The sequence below is a fragment of the Delphinus delphis genome, chromosome 20 (assembly GCF_949987515.2).
Source record: "Delphinus delphis chromosome 20, mDelDel1.2, whole genome shotgun sequence".
Lineage (NCBI taxonomy): Eukaryota > Metazoa > Chordata > Mammalia > Artiodactyla > Delphinidae > Delphinus > Delphinus delphis.
Genome location: NC_082702.1, coordinates 18,044,421 through 18,066,241, shown reverse-complemented (window position 1 = coordinate 18,066,241; position 21,821 = coordinate 18,044,421). Strand labels below are relative to the sequence as shown.

General features: G+C 44.9%; 1 protein-coding gene across 2 annotated transcripts in view; it reads left to right on the top strand.

Moving 5' to 3' along the window:
• TDRD12 (tudor domain containing 12) overlaps nucleotides 1-21,574 on the top strand; it is an 82,410-nt gene extending 60,836 nt beyond the window's left edge. For both annotated transcript variants that reach the window (XM_059999075.1, XM_059999074.1), the window contains 10 exons: nucleotides 7,380-7,567; nucleotides 8,313-8,523; nucleotides 9,743-9,835; nucleotides 11,711-11,883; nucleotides 16,737-16,846; nucleotides 18,299-18,359; nucleotides 18,448-18,561; nucleotides 18,646-18,799; nucleotides 18,884-18,955; nucleotides 19,414-21,574. In XM_059999075.1, coding sequence (XP_059855058.1) covers nucleotides 7,380-7,567; nucleotides 8,313-8,523; nucleotides 9,743-9,835; nucleotides 11,711-11,883; nucleotides 16,737-16,846; nucleotides 18,299-18,359; nucleotides 18,448-18,561; nucleotides 18,646-18,799; nucleotides 18,884-18,955; nucleotides 19,414-19,506 — 1,269 coding nt within the window. In that variant the 3' untranslated portion in view covers nucleotides 19,507-21,574. The remainder of the gene's footprint in view (nucleotides 1-7,379; nucleotides 7,568-8,312; nucleotides 8,524-9,742; nucleotides 9,836-11,710; nucleotides 11,884-16,736; nucleotides 16,847-18,298; nucleotides 18,360-18,447; nucleotides 18,562-18,645; nucleotides 18,800-18,883; nucleotides 18,956-19,413) is intronic.
• The last annotated feature ends 247 nt before the right edge of the window (nucleotides 21,575-21,821 follow it).

Below are 21,821 nucleotides of genomic sequence, written 5' to 3'. Positions count from 1 at the left end.
ACCTTCCCAGAACCCCTCTAACCAAGACCCTCCTTTTAATTTAATTTAATTTAATTTAATTTTTTACTTTATTGAAGTATAGTTGATTTTCAATGTAGTGTTAGTTTCTGTTGTACAGCCAAGACTGATTCAGATACATATATACATACATACATATATATATATATATATATTCTTGTTCATATTCTTTTCCATTATGGTTTATTATAGGATGTTGAATATAGTTCCCTGTGCTGTACAGCAGGACCTTGTTGTTGTTTATCTGTTTTATATGTATTAGTTTGTATCAGCTAATCTCAAACTCCTAATTTATCCCTCCCCCACCCCCTTTCCTCTTCGGCAACCGTAAGTTTTCTGTGTCTGTCAGTCTGTTTCTGTTATGTAAATAAGGTCATTTGTGTCATATTTTAGATTCCATGTATAAGTGATACCATATAATATTTGTCTTTCTCTGTCTGGCTTGCTTCACTCAGTATGATCATCTCTAGGTCCATCCATGTTGCTGCAAATAGCGTTATTTCATTCTTTTTTATGGCTGAGTAATATTCCATTGTGTATATATTACCACATCTTCTTTATCCATGCATCTGTTGATGGACATTTAGGTTGCTTCCATGTCTTGACTGTTGTAAATAGTGCTGCTATGAACATTGGGGTGCATGTATCTTTTCGAATTAGAGTTTTCTCTGGATATATGCCCAGGAGTGGAATTGCTGGATCATATGCTAGCTCTATTTTTAGTTTGTGAAGGAACCTCCATGCTGTTTTCCATAGTGTCTGCACCAATTTACATTCCCACCAACAGTGTAGGAGGATTCCCTTTTCTCCACATCCTCTCCAGCATTTATTGTTTGTAAACTTTTTAATGATGGCCATTCTGACCGGTGTGAGGTGGTACCTCATTGTAGTTTTGATTTGCATTTCTCTAATATTTAGTGATGTTGAGCATCTTTTCATGTGCCTTTTGGCCATCTCTGTGTCTTCTTTGGAGAAATGGTCTTCTGCCCATTTTTTCATTGGGTTATTTGTTTTTGTTTTAGAGTTGTATGAGCTGTTTGTATATTTTGGAAATTAAGCCCTTGTCAGTCACATGATTTGCAGATATTTTCTTCTGTTCCATAGGTTGTCTTTTCATTTTGTTTATGGTTTCCTTTGCTGTGCAAAAGCTTATTACCTTGACTAGGTCCCATTTGTGTACTTTTGCTTTTATTTCTGTTGCCTTCAGAGACTGACCTAAGAAAACATTGGTACAATTTATGTCAGAGAATGTCTTGCCTATGTTCTCTTCTAGAAGTTTTACGGTGTCATGCCTTATATTTAAGTCTTTAAGCCATTTTGAGTTTATTTTTGTTTATGTTGTGAGGGTGTGTTCTAACTTCATTGATTTACATGCAGCTGTCCAGCCTTCCCAACACCACTTGCTGAAGAGACTGTCTTTTCTCCATTGTATATTCTTGCCTCCTTTGTTGGAGATTAATTGACTGTAGGTGTGTGGGTTTATTTCTGGGCTGTCTATTCTGTTCCATTGATCCATATGTCTGTTTTTGTGCCAGTATCACACTGTTCTGATTACTGTAGCTTTGTAGTATTGTCAGAAGTCTGGGAGAGTTATGCCTCCAGTTTTGTTCTTTTCCCTCAGGATTGCTTTGGAAATTCTGGGCCTTTTATGGTTCCATATATATTTAAGGATTATTCTAGTTCTGTGAAAAATGTCATGGATAATTTGATAGGGATCACATTAAATGTGTGAATTGCTTTGGGTAGTATGGCCATTTTAACAATATTAATTCTTCCAGTCCAAGAGCATGGGATATCTTTCTATTGAATCATCTTCAATTTCCGTTATCAGTGTTTTATAGTTCTGAACATACAAGTCTTTCACATCCTTGGTCAGGTTGATTCCTAAGTATTTTATTTTTAAAAGGGATTTTTTTTTTTTTTTTTTACTTTCCCTTTCTGATATTTCATTGTTAGCATAAAGACATGCAACAAATTTCTGTATGTTAATCTTGTATCTTGCTACCTTGCTGAGTTCATTCATCAGTTCTAGTAGTTTTTGTGTGGAGTCTTCAGGGTTTTCTATATACAGTATCATGTCGTCTGCCTATAATGATACTTTCACCTCTTCTCTTCCAGTTTGGATGCCTTTTATTTCTTTCTCTTGTCTGATTGCTGTGGCTAGGACTTCCAATACTACATTGAATAGAAGTGGTGGGAATGGGCACATTTGTCTTGTTCCAGATCTTAACAGGAAGAAAGGCTTTCAGCTTTTACCATTGAGTGTTACGTTGGCTGTGGATGTGTCATAAATAGCTTTTATTATGTTGAGATATGTTCCCTCTATACCCACTTTAGTAAGAGTTTTTATCATGAATGGATGTTGAATTTTATCAAATGCTTTTTCTACATCTATTGAGATGACCATGTGGTTTTTATCTTTACTTTTGTTGATGGAGTGTATCACATTTTTTGATTTGCATATGTTGAACCATCCTTGTGACCCTGGGATGAATCCAACTTGATCGTGGTGTGTGATCTTTTTTATGTGTTGTTGGATTCAGTTTGCTAATATTTGATTGAGAATTTTTGCAACTATATTCATCAAAGATATTGGCCTGTGATTTTATTTTGTGGTATTATCTTTGTCTGCTTTTGGTATCAGGGTGATAGTGGCTTCATAGAATGACTTTGGGAGTGTTCCCTCCTCTTCAATCTTTTGGAAGAGTTTGAGAAGGATTGGTAATAGTTGTTCTTTGTATGTTTGGTAGAATTTCCCAGTGAAGCCATCTGGTCCTGGACTTTTGTTTGCAGGGAGTTTTTAAATTACATACCCCCCATACCCCTGGTTCCCAGGGGATCTGCTTTCTGTCACTATGGTTTTGTCTTTTACTGGAATTTCATATTAATGGAATTGTACAGTATGTGGTCTTTTGAGTCTGATTTCTGTTCCTCAGTGTATTATCTTTGAGATTCGCCTGTTTTCTATTTTATTGCTGTGTAGGATTCCACTGTATGTTTGTCTGTTCACAAATTGATGGACATTTGGGTTGTTGACAGTTTCTGGCTGCTTCGATCATTTGTGTTACATCTTTGACAGTACATGTTCTTTTCTCTGGAGTAAGACCTAGGAGTGGAATTGCTGAGTCATATGGTAAGTGTATGTTTGTAAGAAACTGCCAAACAGTTTTCTAAAGAAGTGGAACCATTCGCATTCTGACCAGCACTGCACGCAAGAATTCCAGTTGATCCACATTCTCATCAGTACTTGGTATTCTCAGTCTGTAATTTTTGCCACTCTGTTGCATTTGCACTGTTATCTTATTTGTGTTACCCTGGTGATAAAGAATCTTAGACATCTTTCCACTGCTTACTAGCCATTTGTATCTCTTCTCTTGTTAACTTTTCTGTTTAGAATTCTTGCCCATTTTTTATTTGGGTTTCCTTCTTGTTGAGTTTTAACAGTTCTTTATATATTTTAGATATCCTTTGTCAGATATATTGCAAATGTTTTCTCCCAGTGGAAAAGCAAAAGTTTTTAATTTTGATGAAGCCTAGTTTTTTACTTTTTTTTTTGTTTGTTTTGTTTTTTTTTTGTTTTTTACTTTTTTATTTTGTATTTTGTGCTTTTCATGCCATAAGAAATCTTTGCCTACCATATGGTTGCAAAGATTTTTCCCAGTGTTTTTATTCTAGAAGCTGTATAGTTTTACATTTAGCTCTGTGATCCACCTCAAATTAACTTTTGTGTGTGGCAGAGTTTTTTAAAAGGAGGCAAGATTTTTTCTTCTGGATAATTGGTCACTCCAGCATCATTTAGTATAAAGACCTTCTTTTCCCCCTAAATTATATTGACACCTTTGACAAAAATTAGGAGACCATATATGTGATTTCTGAATTCTTTTTTTTTTTTTTTTTTTACTATTTATTTATTTATTTGGCTGTGTCAGGTCTTAGTTGCAGCACGCGGGCTCTTTGTTACAGTGCATGGGCTCTCTGGGTGCGGTACGCAGGCTGTAGAGTACTCAGGCTTAGTTGCCCCCCTTGCACGTGGGTTCTTAGTTCCCCGACCAGGGATCGAACCTGCGTCCCCTGCACTGGAAGGCAGATTCTTAACCACTAGACCACCAGGGAAGTCCTGATTTCTGAATTCTTTATTCTGCTCCTTGGTTTCTTTGTCCTTATACAGTATCACACTGGCTTGATTACTGTAGCTTTATAATCTTGAAAACTGGTGGGTAAGTCTTCCAACGTTGCCTGTCTTCTTCAATATCCTTTTGACTGTTACTTCGCATGTCCATATAAAATTTTAGAATCAGGTTATCAATATCTATTATACTTAGAATCCTCGTGGGATTTTGCTTGGCATTGCGTTGAGTCTGATACCAAACCAACCTTGGGTCCACTTGCCTGTGTGCATGGTAAAGCCGCTCTACTGACACCAGGTTGTAGTGAAGGAAGTGCAGCGTCTACTGTAAGGTGCCAATACAAGGAGAACGAGTGGCTCATGCTTTAAAAACCCGCAACTCCCCAGTGGGTTTCAGGAAACCATTTTTAAGGCCAGGTGAGGGATGGGGAGTGACAGGGTAGGTGATCAGCTCCTGCACAATTCTCTGATTGGTTGATGGTGAGATAACAGAGCGGTGTCACGGGGGTTAACATTATCAATCCTTAGGCCCCTGTAGGCCTGGGGGCTATGTGCTCGTTGGTCATCAAGTAGTTAACATCTTCTATTTGGTGAGGGGTTTTCACATCTGTAAAACAACTCAGGAAACATGCACAGATACAATTACCTGGGTGCTTCAGAGAGAAGCTAAAGCAGAGGATGTGGGGGAGGGGTCTGCCGTGGGAAGGCCCCACAGGGTCCTACTCGGTTTCGAGTCTATAGATTAACACAGGAAGAATTGACATCTTAGCAGTACTGAGTCTCCTTAGTCCGTTAACGTGGCGTATCACTCGTTTGTCTCGGTCGCCTTTAATTTTCTGAGCAACGTGTTACAGTTTTCAGTAGATGGATCTTCTACTTTTTGTGTTAAACTCATCCCTAGTATTTCATGTTTTTGGATGTCATTGTTATTTTTCTAATTGTTTTAGAAATGTGATGGATTTCTGTATCTTACCTTGTGTCCTGCAACCGTAACAAACTGAATTACTGGCGAGAGGGGCATCGAAACAGGTGGGGAGGTGTGTGGCCAGAAGGGACCGTCCCATGTGCCCAGGACTGAGGAGTTTCCCACCACCCAGGATGTTCGGTGCTGGAACCAGGAAGAGTGGGTCACCTGTGTGGAGGCCTCACGCTCTCGCCCTCCTGGCAGGAGAGTCCAGTCCACAAGCTGCTTTTTGCCACCTCCGTTCTGCCAGCTCGGCGTGTCGTGGATGTGCTGACGCCGTGTGGAGGGGACTGCCACACACTGATGCCTGCTCGGGCCTGGACTCTGTTCATCAGTGTGTGCTGAACACAGAGCCTTCTAACTTAGGAAATGCGGGGGAAAAGGAACTCTCCCCTTACTCCTGTCATCCTAAAACAGTCACCATTGGCATCTTAGTATATTTTCTCTGTTACTTTTCTTTGTGCATCTTTCAAAAACTATATTTGCAGTTGGAGTGTATGTTATATCCTGCCAAGCTCTCCTAACATTGGAGTGAGAGTTTTTCCCATCCCCTGCACCTCCTGTCCACTGACTCCTGTCACCCAGTGGGCTTCTGTCTGGGATGCCAGGTTGTTGGGGCCCCTAAACCATAGGGGAGAAGACTCCCTGGGAGAGGCCATCTGCCGGGCTAGAAGGAATACTGAATTCCCTGCCCGAGATGAGGGCCGGCTTGACAGAGCACTGGGGGTTCCCTGAGGCAGACTCTCCACGGGCTGGAGGGTGGCTGGGTTGGGAACCATGACAGACGTGCTACTTGTCCTCTCCCGGCTCACCTTCCAGTGGGGACGGTCAGCAGTGAGTAAGATGGTGACAGTGCTGCGGAGAGGATGAAATGCAGTGAAGTTCCGTGGTGTGTGCTGGGGGACACGGGGCCCTTTGGAAATTAGAGGCAGGGAGGGGCCCTCTGAGGAGGGGTCAGCTGCCCCGAGGGCCAAATGATAAGAAGGATCCAGCCGTGAGACTATCTAGGGAAGGATATTCCAGGCAGAGGAAGCAGCAAGTGCAAAGGCCCTGAGGTAGGAGTTGTGTGGAATGTTTGTGGAGTAGGACAAGGCTTACGGCGAGTGTGAGGGGCGCAGGCAATGAAGCTGGTGGGGGGGGGGGGCACAGAGGAGAGCCACCGGCTGTCAGCCCTGTGAGATCCAGCACCTTTTGGTCACAAGGGGTGACCTCTCCCCTGCCTGCCTTGCCTCCCAGATGGCGCTGCCCCCTCACCAAATAACCACTGCTCACTCCTGCCATCTGCTCACTCCCGCCCTGTAGCCAGGGCTCCCTGCCCTAATGCATACTGTTTGCCCCCTGTCTGGAATGCCTCCTCCGTACTCTTGCGTACCTGTGCGCACCGACACCCCAACACACGCCAATAACCCTGCGTACACTTGCCTGTGAAGAGTTGTCTTCTTGACCACACACAGCTGTGGCACATCTGTCCACCCACGGTTGCTTAGGGTCCCTGCAGGACATGCTTCCTCTCTGAGTTCCTTGTGCCTCGTACACAGCAGGCTCTCACTAAAATACTTCAGAAAGGGCTCCAGAGACACGGAGGCTATGTTTTTTTAAGGATTTTTCTAAAGTGCAGTTAAAAAGTAAACAAAGGAACACTTACTAATAATAAAGCTTTAAACTAATATTTACCCAAACCACTTCCATTAAATTTAAAGTGAAACTATAATTATTTGTGTGTATGCTAAGGTTTTTATTCTGTTTTTTGGTCAGTTTCCTAGTTTATTTTTAAATCCCTGTTGTGTGCTTTGGGCTCTTAGGTCAGGTGCTGACTTCTGCAGATACCTCTTTGCTTCAGATTGAGGTTTTTGTATTTTGGGGTTTTTAAAAATTAATTAATTAATTTATTTATTTATTTTTGGCTGTGTTGGGTCTTCGTTTCTGTGCGAGGGCTTTCTCTAGTTGCAGCGAGCGGGGGCCTCTCACTATCACGGCCTCTCCCGTTGCGGAGTGCAGGCTCCAGACGCGCAGGCTCAGTAGTTGTGGCTCATGGGCCTAGTTGCTCTGCGGCATGTGGGATCTTCCCAGACCGGGGCTCGAACCCGTGCCCCCTGCCTTGGCAGGCAGATTCTCTACCACTGCGCCACCAGGGAAGCCCTGTTTTTTTTTTTGAAGGGATTTTATGTTATTTTATTTTTTTCACATCTTTATTGGAGTACAATTGCTTTACAGTGGTGTGTTAGTTAGAGTGAGTTTGTTTTCTGGATATGTTTACTGTTTATGTTCCAGATAATACCCTTTTATGTTTTGAATGCAACAAATTACTTTGGTCGCATAGTTGATAAACATGTGGATCTTTATGCAACTCTTGCTGCTGAGATGAAAGCGTATTTCGAAGATTCCAGTAATAAAACAACCGTTGAAAAGGTGGAGAAATTTGGATTATATGGATTAGCAGAAAAAGTAGCTTTTCACAGGTAAAGTGTCTCTTTATTTCATCTCTAGAAGTTGTGAAGCATAAGGTGACTTCAAGGGGTGTTGAATCGCTGTTTTCATCTCTGCCCGTATGACCGGTGTACACGTACTGAGCCTGGCTGCCTCCCAGGAGGGCGGTGGTGGGGTCGTGTTCACCCTGGTCCGGCTCAGCCGTACTCTCGAGGCTCCTCTGCCCTGGGGCTGCTGAGCACAGAGCGTGGATGACAGTGTGACATTCACCTATGGACAGTCATCGACTCACTTAATTCTTACAAAATTCCCATCAAGTGGGCACAGTTCCCATTTTACAGAGAAGCAGACTGAGCCCTGGTGAGGCTATGTAAGTCAGCTAGGTCAGCCCAAGAAGCGGCACTGTCAGCGTTCCATCCTGCCTCGTGTGCCTGTTTGCACCGATGGCCCTCGAATGCCCCACCCGTCCCCGCTTGGTGATAGCCCAGATTGAGAACCTTGGAACATTTAATTTGCTATGTTAATTTTTCTTGTGTTGTCAGATAAAGGAATTTCCTTTATTCAAAGTACTACACTGTTTTTTATACATAGGAATACTTGAATTAAATAACTCATGGCTAAGTGCTCTTGGTGACTTCAGTTATTTTATTTCTAGTATGGAGTAAAGCCGTGCAGTTTAGGGAACTTTTGTGTGGTTTGCTTCTAACGAGGAAGCCAAGGCGACGATTATTTCCCTTCGGGTCTCTGTGTTAGACTGAGGCCACTGTTGTCCTGTAGGGTTCAGGTGTTGGAGGTGAGCCAGAAGGAGGACACGTGGGCCCTGGATAATGTCCTTGTGAAGTTCATAGATGAAGGCAGGACCAAACTCATCACAAGAGACCAGTTGCTTCACCTCCCAGAAAGTTTCCACACTCTGCCCCCTCAAGCCGTGGAGTTTATCGTTTGTAGAGTGAAACCCGCGGACAATGAGATTGAATGGAATCCAAAGGTGAGTTATTTGGGCTTTTTATATTTTGTTGACTTTCAGAATATATTTAACCCAGAATATACACAGAATTGAGGTGTATTTGAATTTGGAGTATTGGGTTTGGGTTCACTGCTTCCTGTTTCTGGTCAGGAACGCACTCCCGGCGCCATGTGTAGACCAGCTCTGAGCCCTCAGAGAGGCCGGGCGTGATGGGCCGTGGTCGTCATTAGTGCTCGCACACTTTGGGTGTAAAATATGCACTGTGCTAAAAATAAACTGGCTGTTACTTAAAGAGAATAAACAGTGTATGCGCTTAGGATACCCGTGTCACGGGGGGCACATAGGTGATGGACCCTCGCCAGAGGGACCAGGTAATTCCACTGGGCTTGGGAAGCTGGGCAAGGAAAGAGAGAGAGAGTCCAGAAAAGCTTCCAAAGGAGGGGACGTGCCCTCTGGGTCCTTCAGAGTGGGTAACTAGCATGTCACCAAGCAGAGCGGATAAGGCACTGTGAAGGCGAAGAAGCCCCCCTGTACCAAGGCGTGGAGCACATGCCGTCTCGGGTGGGTGGAGAGGCCCCGCCTTCGGCCCGGCAGGGACGTCACCAGAGCACTAAGTCCTGTTCATAACGAGGCTCCTGATTCTTCAAAGGAAGGCTCCATTTCCTACAGTCTGATTAACAGGATATGAAAGAAGCCATTGCCGTTGGCAAAGCAAAAGGTTTGGGTTGTAAACAGTGGAGTTGAATGAGGACAGGTGCAGAGGTGAGTCCCCAGCACAGGTGTGTGCTGTGGACTCCTCACACCGCGTGGTTCCCAGCGTGGGTGCGTGTCCCCCATCCCCTCTGTCAGCTGTCAGCCTGTCTTTAAAGGATGGATGTTTCTTTCTTTGGAAGCTCAGTGAGAGAGTGAGGAGAGAGAGTTCTACTGTTGCTGGGGACCAGGGCCCCCCAACCCCAGTGTCCCTGCTGCTGAGCAGCCCCAGTGTGTGACCTCGTCCTCTGGAGCAACTGGAACACCCTGTGCTCGGGACTCACCTTTGCACCTGTCCTCATTCGTCTCCACTGATGGTTACCCTTGTTGGTGAAGGGGTGTGATGGCCTCCATAACCTGCCCCATGGGGTTGTCGGGAGGCTCAAATGAAAGGCATGGAAAAGCTTCTTGCAAAACTATAGAGCACATACAGAATAAAGTATTTTTTTAAAGCTTCAGATAAATTACTTAAGTGTTTTTTTTTTTTCAGGTTACTAGGTACATTCATCATAAAATTAATGGGAAACTTCATGATGCAAAAGTGATGTTGGCTTTAGGAAATACGGTTTGGATTGATCCAATGGTAAGTATGCGTTTTTCTTGAAAAGAAACGTGTGTTTGGATGGGCCCCTAAAATTATCCAAATTATTCTAACCTGTTGCTTGAATAACTATTTGCCTCACATAAACGGAGGCTTATTTGATAAGGGCTCTGTGTAAAGGAGAGCTTTTTCCATGTTATTTGGGTCATGAATGTGGTCATGGGTTTTTTGGTTTAAGGGAACCTTTTATATTGTAACCCAGCGCTCACAGGTTGTGTGTGTGTGTGTGTGTGTGTGTGTGTGTATGTGTATAAATCACACACGCTCACACATACAACCGAGACAGAAACTTCATGAAACTATTAATAGTACACACGGCAGTGTCTCCCATTTATAATTCTTTTCCAAGTGGTGACTGTGCACTGGTAATCCGATTTCACAGTCCTCTGCCCACACAGTTGGGAAGCCCTGGGACAGTAACTGCCCTGCAGAAGCACAGCCTGTGCTGGTGTAGTTGTAAGTGATCTTAAAGTGGTCAGTAATGTGGAGGATTCCGGTCCTCAGGCTTTCCAAGACAGATTTTATTATGTTCACGGTTCCTACCTCATCCATTCACCAGATATTTATTGAGCACCTACTGTGTGCTAGGACCTGTACGGGGCACTGGAATTCCATCCATGAGCAGACTCCTACCCTGTGGGGGTGGGTGGGACTGAGCATGAGCCCAGGACATGTGACTCAGGGTCTCAGCCCGTCCCTGCTGAGGCCGGCACCGTCCCCCCTCTGCTTGCACCCTGGGAACTCTACTTTTCAATTCAGAGTTTTGCTCTGTTACACTTAAATCTTAATTATTATGATTATTTATACGATTTAAAGGAATTCAGTTCATAAAAAGTGTTTTGTTGAAAGTTCTTTTTATAAGAGCGAAAAAGCCTTAACATGGAAAAGAAGAGTTTGGGTATAAGATTTAAGAGTAAGAGGAGAATATGATTTTTAGAAGGGAAGGTAGAGACTACCAGTGCAGGTAAATGAAGAGGTCTGGGGGGGTCTTAGTCGATGTCATAATAGTCAATATTGTGGTGGTTTTTCATCAGAGAAAAAAATGGAAACTTTACTAAGCAAGGATTTTTTAAACTATAGCTAAGAGAATGAAGCAAAAAAAAAAAGAAAACCCACCTGGCAAACATGCTTCCGCAGCTCCAAAGTGTAGCACTGTTCATGGCACACTGGAGGGGAGACAGACCCCACACCTGCCGCCTTCTCCCCCCAACACCAGCTCGGTCCCCAGGCTGAGGGGAGAAAGGCTCTTCTGCTATCCCTGGATGGGAGTGCATTCCTGATTCCCGCGCTCCCCGGGGAGGCGCCCCAGCCAGCGCCAGCCTGGTCTACTCCGACCCCCATGAAAGTCCTGGGGCCACACCTCCCACCAGCAGGAATCAGACAATTGCAGATTTTCATGTTTTACTTAATTTTGTGTAAACCGAAATGGATGAGAATGTTTTGGTTGCAGAAAAAAACAAGTGGAGGAAACTGTCCAGGATGCAGGATTTAGGGCCTTGGTGTAGGCCCTTTCTGGGCATCTGAAGACCCTGAGCCTTCTTGTGAGGAGAGGTAAAAAGCACAGGAAGGAGAACCAGAAAGATTTAAGAATTGTGCGTGTGGTTACAGCATCACGGATGGGTCTTGTCTGGGATTTTACCTCGGGACTTGATTTTGGCCCCAGCCCCACACCTGATCATATTTCTCCAGTACGGGGCTGGGTTCTGGAAGATTCCAGTGAGGAGGCCCTTGTGGTGGCACATGCCCTGGTGCATCAGACATTGCACAGTGAGATCAGGAGGCCACGGTGAGAGTGTTTGTGATTCATCTAAAGTTCTAAGTGTAATTCCTGCAAACATATTTTTTCTTTCATTCAAGGTGCACACTACAAAACTTGAAAACTTGAGAACTTCTGTCATTGATTATAATGTTCGAGCTGAAATTTTGTCAATGGGAATGGGCATTGATAACTCAGAACATGTAGAACAACTGAAAAAATTATACAAAGGAGCTAAAATGCCAACTTTTGAAGAAAGCGTAAGCCAGACCCTGTAAGTGGACTTTTGTCTCCTTTTGGAAGAGCTGTTTTGTGGCAGTATAACTCACAAGTGTTATGGACATTTTTTCTGAAAGTAGAATAGTTTAATGAGTCTCTGCGTTCCCATCACTCGGCTTCAATAATTACGAACATCTGGGGAGTCTTATTTTATCCAAACCCCAGCCCACATTTTTGTTTTTGTTTTTGTTTGACTATTATAAAACAAATTCCAAATATATTTCATCTGTATCTCTTACAGAATGAATTTTTGTTAGCTTTTTATTGACAGCACACATACAGAAAAGAACACGTATTGTAAGTGTGGCTTGGTGGATTTTCTGAGCACAGAAACCAGCACCAGATCAGAAACAGGGCATGACTCAGAGACACCTCCTGCTCCCCCCGCAAGGGCAGCTGCTTTCCAGACACAAAACAGCATGGATGGCTCTTCCCTGGTTCATACTTTGAATGGAATCATGCAATGTGTCTCTTTCATATCTGGCTGCTTCTTTTTTTTTTTTTTTTTTTTTTTTTGCGGTACACGGGCCTCTCACCGTTGTGGCCTCTCCCGTTGCGGAGCACAGGCTCCGGACGCGCAGTCTCAGCGGTCATGGCTCACGGGCCCAGCCGCTCCGCGGCATGTGGGATCTTCCCGGACCGGGGCACGAACCCGCGTCCCCTGCATCGGCAGGGGGACTCTCAACCACTGTGCCACCAGGGAAGCCCACAGTAACTGTTTTTTAAGTATACAATTCAGTGGCAGTAAGTACGTTCACACTGTTGTGTAACTGTCACCACATTCTCCAGAAGTTTTCATCATCCCAACAGAAACTCTGTACCCATTAAACCGTAATGCCCATTCTCCCATTCCCTCGGCCCCTGGGAACCTCCGTTCTACTTTCTGTTTCCATTAATTTACCTCTTCTGGGTACCTCATATAAATGGAATCATACAATATTTGTCCTTCTGTGTCTGGCTTATTTCACTTAGCGTAATGTTTTCAAGGTTCATCCATGTTGTAGCAGGTATCAGAATTTCTGTGCTTTGAAGGCTGAAAAATACTCCATTGTATGGATGTACTGCGGATATTTGGCTGTTGTGAATAGTGCTGCTATGAACATTGCTGTACAAATATCTGTTTAAATTCCTGCTTTCAGCTCTTTTGGAATTTCTGGATCCTATGGCAATTCCACGTTTAAGTTTTTGAACTGCCAAACTGTTTCCACAACAGCTGTGGGTTATGTTCCCACCAGCAGTGTACAAGGTTCCTGTTTTCTCCACGTCCTCGGCTAGAAATCAGCCTGAAATGAAAGCTTAGGGTCCTCTCAGGACTTTTCTGAGCGTGCGTCTTGCCTCGGCTGCACGTGGCTTTCTCAGTCCCCCCCCCCTTTTTTTTTTTTTGCGGTATGCAGGCCTCTCACTGCTGTGGCCTCTCCCGTTGCGGAGCACAGGCTCCGGACGAGCAGGCGCAGCGGCCATGGCTCACGGGCCCAGCCGCTCCGCGGCATGTGGGATCTTCCCAGACCAGGGCACGAACCCGTGTCCCCTGCATCGGCAGGCAGACTCTCAACCACTGCGCCACCAGGGAAGCCCTCTCAGTCCCCTTTTGAATGTCCTAATTTCCAGCGAGTCTCCCCCTAGCTTCTCCAGGCCTTTGATGGTCTGTTGTGTGTCTCCTTGCATCATACCTTGCCTCAGGTGTCCATGGGTCTGTAGTGGCCTCTTCTGAGCAGTGCCCACAGCTTTCCTGCCTGTGTTCTGAGTTCCGTGAAACAGAGGTGAGCATCTTGCATTATAGTCCCTCAGGTGTCCCCCAGATGGCTTAGAGTGGACTACACAGTAATTCACACACGAAGTCTGCTCTGCCCTCTCTGGTTTTGGGGGTAGGGGGGTGGGGGGACAGGAAGGTGGTCCAGACAGCTTCTGGTAGTTCTTTCAGCGTGTCTATGGGGAAATGGGAACCTGGAGCTTCCTAATCCTCCGTTTTGCTCTGTGTGTGTTTTGGATGCTGGAATATTTTGTTCAGTCTGACTTTGTTTCATTTGACCTAATTAATAGATAAATACTTCTAACTGAAGTTGCCAATAGGTAAAGTTGAAATTTTAAAATTTGTTCATTTATTCAGCAAATATTGATCGATTGTCTACTGGGGATACAGTAGTGAACAAAACAGATGAAGGGCCAGCTCACATGTCAGTGGAGACAAATGATGAACAGGTTACAGAAATACAGAGTGGATAATGTGGTGGTATGTGAGATGGAGCAGATCAACACAGAAGGGAAGACGGGGTAGTTTGGGGTCTGAGACGGTGAGCAAAGACCCAAGAGGTGAGGCCTGACCCAGGCAGATACTGAGGCGTAGACCCATGTGGGCAGAGGGAAGCCTTGGTTATTCCTTGGTTCCAGGAACAGAGAGGAAGTTGCAGTGACCAGAGCAGCAAACAAGGGGAGAATCTAGGTGTGAAGGTCAGATCTTGTTGGACCCTGTGCCCGTAGCACGGGTGGGCTCCTCGGAGGAGGAGGTGGAACCATGAGAGAGTTTTGAGCAGAGGAATGGCTTAATCAGAACATTCTGGGCTACCGTGTTGAGAACAGACTGGAGCGGGGGACAAAGTCTGTGCCCAGAGTTCAGGACAGGATGACAGCGGCTCAGACTAGGGTGGTTTTGTGGAGGTGGTGAGAAGCAGCGGGTTTCTGAATGTAACTGTAGTGGGCGTGTGGTCTCAGGGGGGCCTGGTCAGCAGATCCTGGTATTGAGAGCCAGGTTGCTGGACAAGGCCCCGAAGGATTGAGCACTGGGACTCTAATGTTGAGAGGTGGCCGGCAGTGGGGACATGGGGGAGGAGCCTGAGAAGCAGCAGCCTGGAGCCGGGGGGCCGGGGAGGGCGTCCAGGACAGCAGGTGAGGGAAGGGTTTCACAGAACAGGGAGCCATGAGCGGCCAGGTGCTGCGAGGCCAATGAAACGAGGACTGAGAACTGACCAGTGGATTTAATTCTGTGACCATTGGAGACCTTGAAGGGTTCCTGAATTACTGCTGAGGGTAGGAGAATTTCAAAGAACATGGCAAAGATTAAAATAGTCTTAAGTTTGTAGAGGTTTCTATCTTAATAAAATTGGGTGCCTATGGAATTAGGATAGATTTTGTTTTCTACACACTTTCAGGAAACAAAATTTGCTCCATACTTACTTTTAAGATATTCTTTTAAAAATGAAGACACTACTACAGTTCAGTAGATTTAATCAAGACAGATTGATCACTTATAGGAAACACCGCAACTACTGTTGAGCCCCAGCTCTGCACAGAGCACTCTGCTCAGTCCCTCTGCACATGTGATTCTGTGGTTGCACAGGAGTGCCGCGCACCTTGGTGATAATCACAGGCAGAGGGACGTGCAGAGGCCTCGCAGTCTACGGAAGGAGCCTGCCTCCAGGAAGGGACTCCATGTGGGGAGGTGGGTTGGGGAGCTGTGATGGTTGGACCAGAAATGAGGAGAATGGCACCATTCCTACAGCAGACTGGGAAAGAGGACAGAGTTTGGGGACGTGAAGATCTGGAAGCCACAGGGCTTAGTGGTTGGCAGACCCAGGGGAGTGTGACTGTATAATTCTGAGCCCTCACGACTGAGAGTAGCCAGCTCGGAGAGGAGGACACACTGAGTGGGTTTGGACACGAGTTTCAGGTTAGTGAAGGTGTAAGCCCAGAGCTCAGGAAAGCGGCTGGGGAGGCTCTGGTTTGCTGGGGTTTGAGGAGAGTCAGAACTTGTGTAAGTGTGAGAGGCGGAAGGAACAGGACCCCAGGAGATGAGGGTCGAGGGGAGATCAGAGCCGTGGTGGAGGAAGAGGGTGGGCAGCAGAGCGTCTGGGGCTGCATAGCGGTGAGGAGAACGAGGCCTGAGGAGGGGTCCCTGCCCGGGTGGCTGGAACGTGAGACACTGCCCTCCATGCCACAGGCATCATGGGTGTCCGTCAGTCGTCCCCTTGGAGACACACACGCACACTCCCTAACCACAGGTGTGTGTGTGTGTGTGTGTGTGTGTATACACACATGTGTTTGTATAGGTTTGCTCCTTTACACTTGAATTACCTCAAAAAGGATGCACAAAAAATGAATTACACTGTCACCCATGAGGAAGGAAATTGGTGGTTGGGGAACAGAGGTGAGAGGTAGATTTTTCACTGTGTAGACCTTTCTATTTATTTTTAAATATTGAACCACATGCATGTGGTTACCTGTTCAAACAACCAAAAGAAAAGCACAATTAAAAAGTTTTACAAGAATGAGATAGCCCTCTATATACTGATATGGAATAATCTCCACTTATTAAGTACAATAAAATAAGGGGTAGGAAAGTGAATGTAGTAGGTTCCCATGTGTTTAAACTCGCGTGTGTGTCTTTTAGCTAGAAAGATGCAGATGGCAGTATTTGCCTTTTTATGCAAAGAATGTTTCTAGCAGTAGATCCAGACTGGTAAGAGGGTGTCTCTGGGGAGGCTAGGGCAGGAGAGGAAAGGAGATGGCTTGTGTTATCCTCTTTGAAGTGGGTAGCGGTGCATACTATCCTCTAAGTGATTTGAAAAGAATTTTATTTCGGTAAATGAGTTCTTGCCTTTATCGGATGATACGTGTGTGTCGATCAGCTACTCTGCACCCGATGCCAGGGGCGCAGTAGTGCCCAGAGCTGACTGACCTGCCCGTCATCTGTAAATGAGCCGTAAGCTCTGTGCGGGTCTGACTCGTGGTAGGAGGTACTTCACAGACGTGTGTTGCTGGCCTGCCTCCCTCTTCTTGCCAGGAGGTCCCTGTAGGGAGCCAGATTTTGCCTGTCTCCTCGTCTCACAGTTAACCTCTGCCTCTTCTACCCAGGATGCCTTCTTCAACAGAAGACGATGCTTGTCTGCAGAGCACACAGCAAGAGGACAAGGGCTCAGAGAGAGGTGCCGACTCCCAGACAAACTCAGAAAACCCAACACATGGTCGGTTATGTAAAAGACGGTTAACTTAAAATCATTAATGCTTGGAAATTTACCAGCGTTTAGGCTTTCCACTTTTAGATGAATTAGAGAGAAGGTGACAGAAACTGATATTACCCAACTTTCTATTTTTGACAGTACGGCTTCCAATTTTTTTGGTAACTTTTTTCTTATTTGAAGTATAATGCTCACCCAGTAAAAGTGCACAGATCTTAAGTGTACAGCTCATCAGAATTTTTCCTATGTGTATTACCATTACCCACGCCCAGATCAAGCTGTTGAACATTTCCAGAACCCCAGTGGTCTCGCTTACGCACCCTCCCTGTCTGTAACCCTGCCCAGTAACCCCTGTTCCGACTTCTGTCACCATCAGTGTTGCTGAATTGGAAGCACATGGTATACACTCTTGTGTCTTCTTTCACTCAACTTTATGTCTGTGAAATTCATCTAGATTATTGCAAGTAGCCGTGGTACTTTTTTATTGCTGAGTTGTGTATTCCATGATATGCATATACTACAGTTTATTTAGCTGTTCACCTGTTACCAGACATTGGTTGTTTTCAGTTTTGGACTGCTGTTAACAGAGCTGCTCATAAACATTTTCGCTCAAGTCTTTGGAAGCTTCAGATGTTTCAGATTGAGAATTTAACTTGCGTTGTTTAGGCAATGTTATGTCCAGCAGCGGTTCCTTGTGTGTACTGGCCACTGTTCTGGAAGCCGTTAGTGGGGCCCTAGCAGGTTAAGATGCAGAGACACTGGAGCATTTGTATCCTGTGGCCAATAATTATATGTGGTTCCTTTTCAGAGAGTTTACTCTCCCAGTTGTTTAATCATAATATTTTTTTTTTTTTTTTTTTTAATTAACATCTTTATTGGGGTATAATTACTTTACAATGGTGTGTTAGTTTCTGCTTTATAACAAAGTGAATCAGTTATACATATACATATGTTCCCATATCTCTTCCCTCTTGCGTCTCCCTCCCTCCCACCCTCCCTATCCCACCCCTCCAGGCTGTCACAGAGCACCGAGCCAATATCCCCGTGCCATGCGGCTGCTTCCCTCTAGCTATCTACCTTACTACGTTTGTTAGTGTGTATATGTCCATGACTCTCTCTCGCCCCGTCACAGCTCACCCTTCCCCCTCCCCATAACCTCAAGTCCGTTCTCTAGGAGGTCTGCGTCTTTATTTAATCATAATATTTAACAAGGCAAATATTTGTTTTCTTAGTCTGATATCTGTTTCTTAGTTATACTAAGTGATCTGCATTTTAATTTTTTAAAATTATTCTTTGCAATTGGATACTTTGGTTACTATGAAGTTTATACTCTTACAGTCTTAGTGAGTAGTTCCTCAACTAAAAGTTGCATAAAATGCAAAAAAAAAGTACATATATATACATATATTATGGAGTCACATAGCAATAACCTATAGGAAAATTTGACTCTTTGTACAGAAACTTTACCTGAAAACACTGGAGATGCTTCCATTAACAAAACTACAGGGCCTCTGAAAAGGTATGCTCATCATTGTTGGGGTCTGCTTCCCTTTCTTGCCTAGCGAATAAACAGAGATGAGTGTATAATCCTCTTCACTTTCTTCTAGCTTCCACCCACAAATAAAATGGTTCCAAAAAGAGGATGTGGTCATATTGAAGATAAGAATAAGGAATGTAAAAGATTACAAATGTAAATACTTTAGAGATAGAGTTGTTTTCAGGTGGGTTTATGGATAGCTTACAAAGTAAAGGAAGTAATTTCTAACACTTTAGAAGGCTGACCTGCTTTCCTTTTGTAAACCTAGTGCCTGGGTGGGAGAGAGATTTTACTCGGCTGATTTGGAGCTGCAGGCCAACATAATAAAAGATGATTGCAAGTGCACAGTGGAAAATGGTGAACCAATAATCACTCTTTCGAAAGAGAAAAAGGAGTCTTGGTGTGGCTTACTCAGACAGAGGGTGAGTTGAAATCAGCTGCGCTTGGGCTTAACACGCTGAGCATGTTTTATTCTCTCACTTAACATAAACTGTTATATTGAACAGAATCCTAACGTGGCTTTTGATTTTGATCACTGGAAAGAATGTGACGAGGATGAGGATAGCCACTTCTCCAGGGTAAGGGGGGGCACCCATCCCTTGGAGAGTCGTAGGTCCTGAGCACCGGGGGGGGGGGGGTGGGCGGTGGACGCAGTCACTCAGCTGACTTCAGCAATGTGGCCTTCGTGGAAATGGGTCTTCACGTAAAGCTCTTAGGTATCCGTTTTCTCCTCGTGGTTGATCTTGGTGCTAAATGTTCTGCTTTGAGGACGTTATCAACTCTTGGTTATAAACATACCTCCTTATAACACTTTTACAAATATTTCTCCTAGGAAAATCGTTTATTCATAAGCAGGCAAATTTTACCTGCTTGTTTCTTGCTTAAAATAATGAAAATATAAAATAGGTCACAAAATACAGAGCTAGAACCCAAGGGACTTTTTCTGCAACGACCAAAATAATGGGGGGCGGTGAGGGGGGGAGATTTGCTAATTAATCTATAATTAGTAACATATTTTTAATCCTATCTCTCTTAGCTGGTAAATTCTAAAAACCCGTCCTGCAAAGCGGTAGAGTTGGTTGAGACCAGTGACAAAGCTTCAGATGAAAACGAAAGTGAGAGTGAATGAGAATGTGAATTAAATCCTGCAGAGCGGCCAGAGGACTCTGAACAGAAATGGACGTTGCTACATGACCGAGAGCTGAGAAGACAGGCAGTCACGTTCAGACCTTTTGTCACTTCAAGGATCAAGTATAACTAAGTGCTACCTTGTGGCACTGGGATTAGTAACGGTGAGAAGTTCTTAACTGATTGAACAATGGGCCGATGATGAGACTCTGGAAGGAAGGTAGAAGCAGAGACACAGCGAGTGCTGGGCTGTCCTGCCCATCGCCTCTGGTGTGAAGCCCACCTCAGCACTCAGGTTGAGTGATGCCCGCCGCGGCGTTCGGGTAATGAACTGTACCATCTGGAGTTCGTTTTTCTTTTTTTTCATTTAGACCTGTGTTTGGTTACATTCTTAAAACCTTCTCTTGTGCATATAAATTGAGATTTCTTAAAATTCATACCCCGCACGGCTTAACAGACCTTTTCAACCGTGAGTTAGTTGAGATTCAGGGTTAAGTGTCTGTGTACTAATACTCCTAGTATTCTTTCGATATTGCTAGCTACCCAGGGTAAGTTTACTTCCTGTGAAGAGACATTCCAAGGATGAGAATGGGGTTCCCTCAGCAATAGCAGCCTGACCTAGGGCTTTCCGGAGGTAAAGCTAGTGCTTCCGAAGAACCCTTGGAACCTGCAGAGTCCTGGACACATAGGACACAGGTTTCTCTCCAGTGGAAACGGAAAAGGTCATGTGGGGTGCCTGGAGGTAACCCTCAGAACACCTGGATGTGGTGAGCCCTGAAAACATTCATGACTCCATCCTGGGATGAGGCTGCGGTGCCTTAATAAGGTCACGAGGTTATCAAGAAATGTGTGTATTGTCATTACCGCTTCAGTGTGGGAATGCCCAGAGCCTGACTTTTCATGGTAACTGGAAAGAGTTAGACAGGCGAGCTATTGGGAAATTTACACCCTGTGCACTGCTTTAGTGTGGGTCTGGCGGCTTTGCCTAGAAGTGGAAAAGAGCATCGGTAGGTTGTTGGAACTGCCCGCAAGATCTTTCTTCTTTTTACACATCAGAAAGCACAGGTGCCCAAGTTTGTGTATGTCCCAGGTATAAACCACCAGGTATGTCCCAGGTATTAAACGAGAGGTAAACTCTCTGTCGTCAAGCTGTCGTGTCCTGTGAGCAGGCGTGGATCACCATCTGGCTGTCAGCTTCCTCATCTGTAGAATAAGACGTTCAGCTCCTTGTGGGGCCTCACCTGGCCTCGGGGGCCCGAAGCGCTGCTGGGCGGGGTCAGGCCGCTGCCCTCTGGTGGGAGGACCCGGCATCCAGCCTGGACAGCTGCCAGGAGCGCATCCTTGCTGCTGCCGTGACTCCCGTGGGTTAACTGGCAGGTGTCCGATTGGCACATGAAGTGTACGGGGAGTGATTTTCCTTTTTCTTGGCTAAATAGGGCAGGCTCTTGGGGAAGTGTGAAGTGCTGGTGTCTTTGCTGGCAAAGGTCCTGATTCTGCAAAACTCTTTTAATGTCCTCATCCAGTGTACTTTGCTTCCACCGGGAAGGGCTCTGGGTCGGCAGCCAGGCCTCCTGAGCTGCACTGGCTTTCCTTGCGATTGTTAGCCACCTGCAGTGTGTGCCCGGTTGTATTGTCTCTTTCGTAAAACAGCCCACAATAATAGCAAGCAGTAGAGCTGCACAAACGTGTGTTGCCCACATGTAAATGGTGGGGTCCTGCTCTCAGAGAAGATAGAATACTGATGCTCTCGTGTGGTTCACTACCAGCTAAATGAAAGTACTGGCCAGAGGAGGGTCCATGTTTAAATTTCAGTTTCTTTTTTGAGACATTTACCGTTATTTGAAGTTCTGAATAACATTTTGTAAGACATAGGACACCGGCTTGTGAGATGTAAACAATTACTAATTGCTTTTTTTGTTCTCTACTATTAATATGTACTGATCTCACGTTTGGGGGGAAATTTCTGAAATGCCTGGTAAAAGTACTTTCGTCTTTATGCTTCTAAAATTGCTCACACACTTAGTAAATTTTGGTGTGAGTGTCTTCTGCAGTATATCAATAAAATTTCAGTGTTTTCACAGAAATGTTACTTTTTTCCATTTTTTTAGACCGTATTTTGTCAGGAAAATCCATGAGTGCCAAATGCAAAATAGAATTTTATACACCACACTTTCTGGTTTGACCAGAATGCCAGTGAAGGCTGTCAGGGAACCTGCGATGCTGAGCCCCTTGAGCCCCTTGTGGACACAGGCTGCAAATGGTTCTGGATGGCCAGCTTTGCACTGGGGGCCTTGACGTCCAGCCTGGGACAGACCT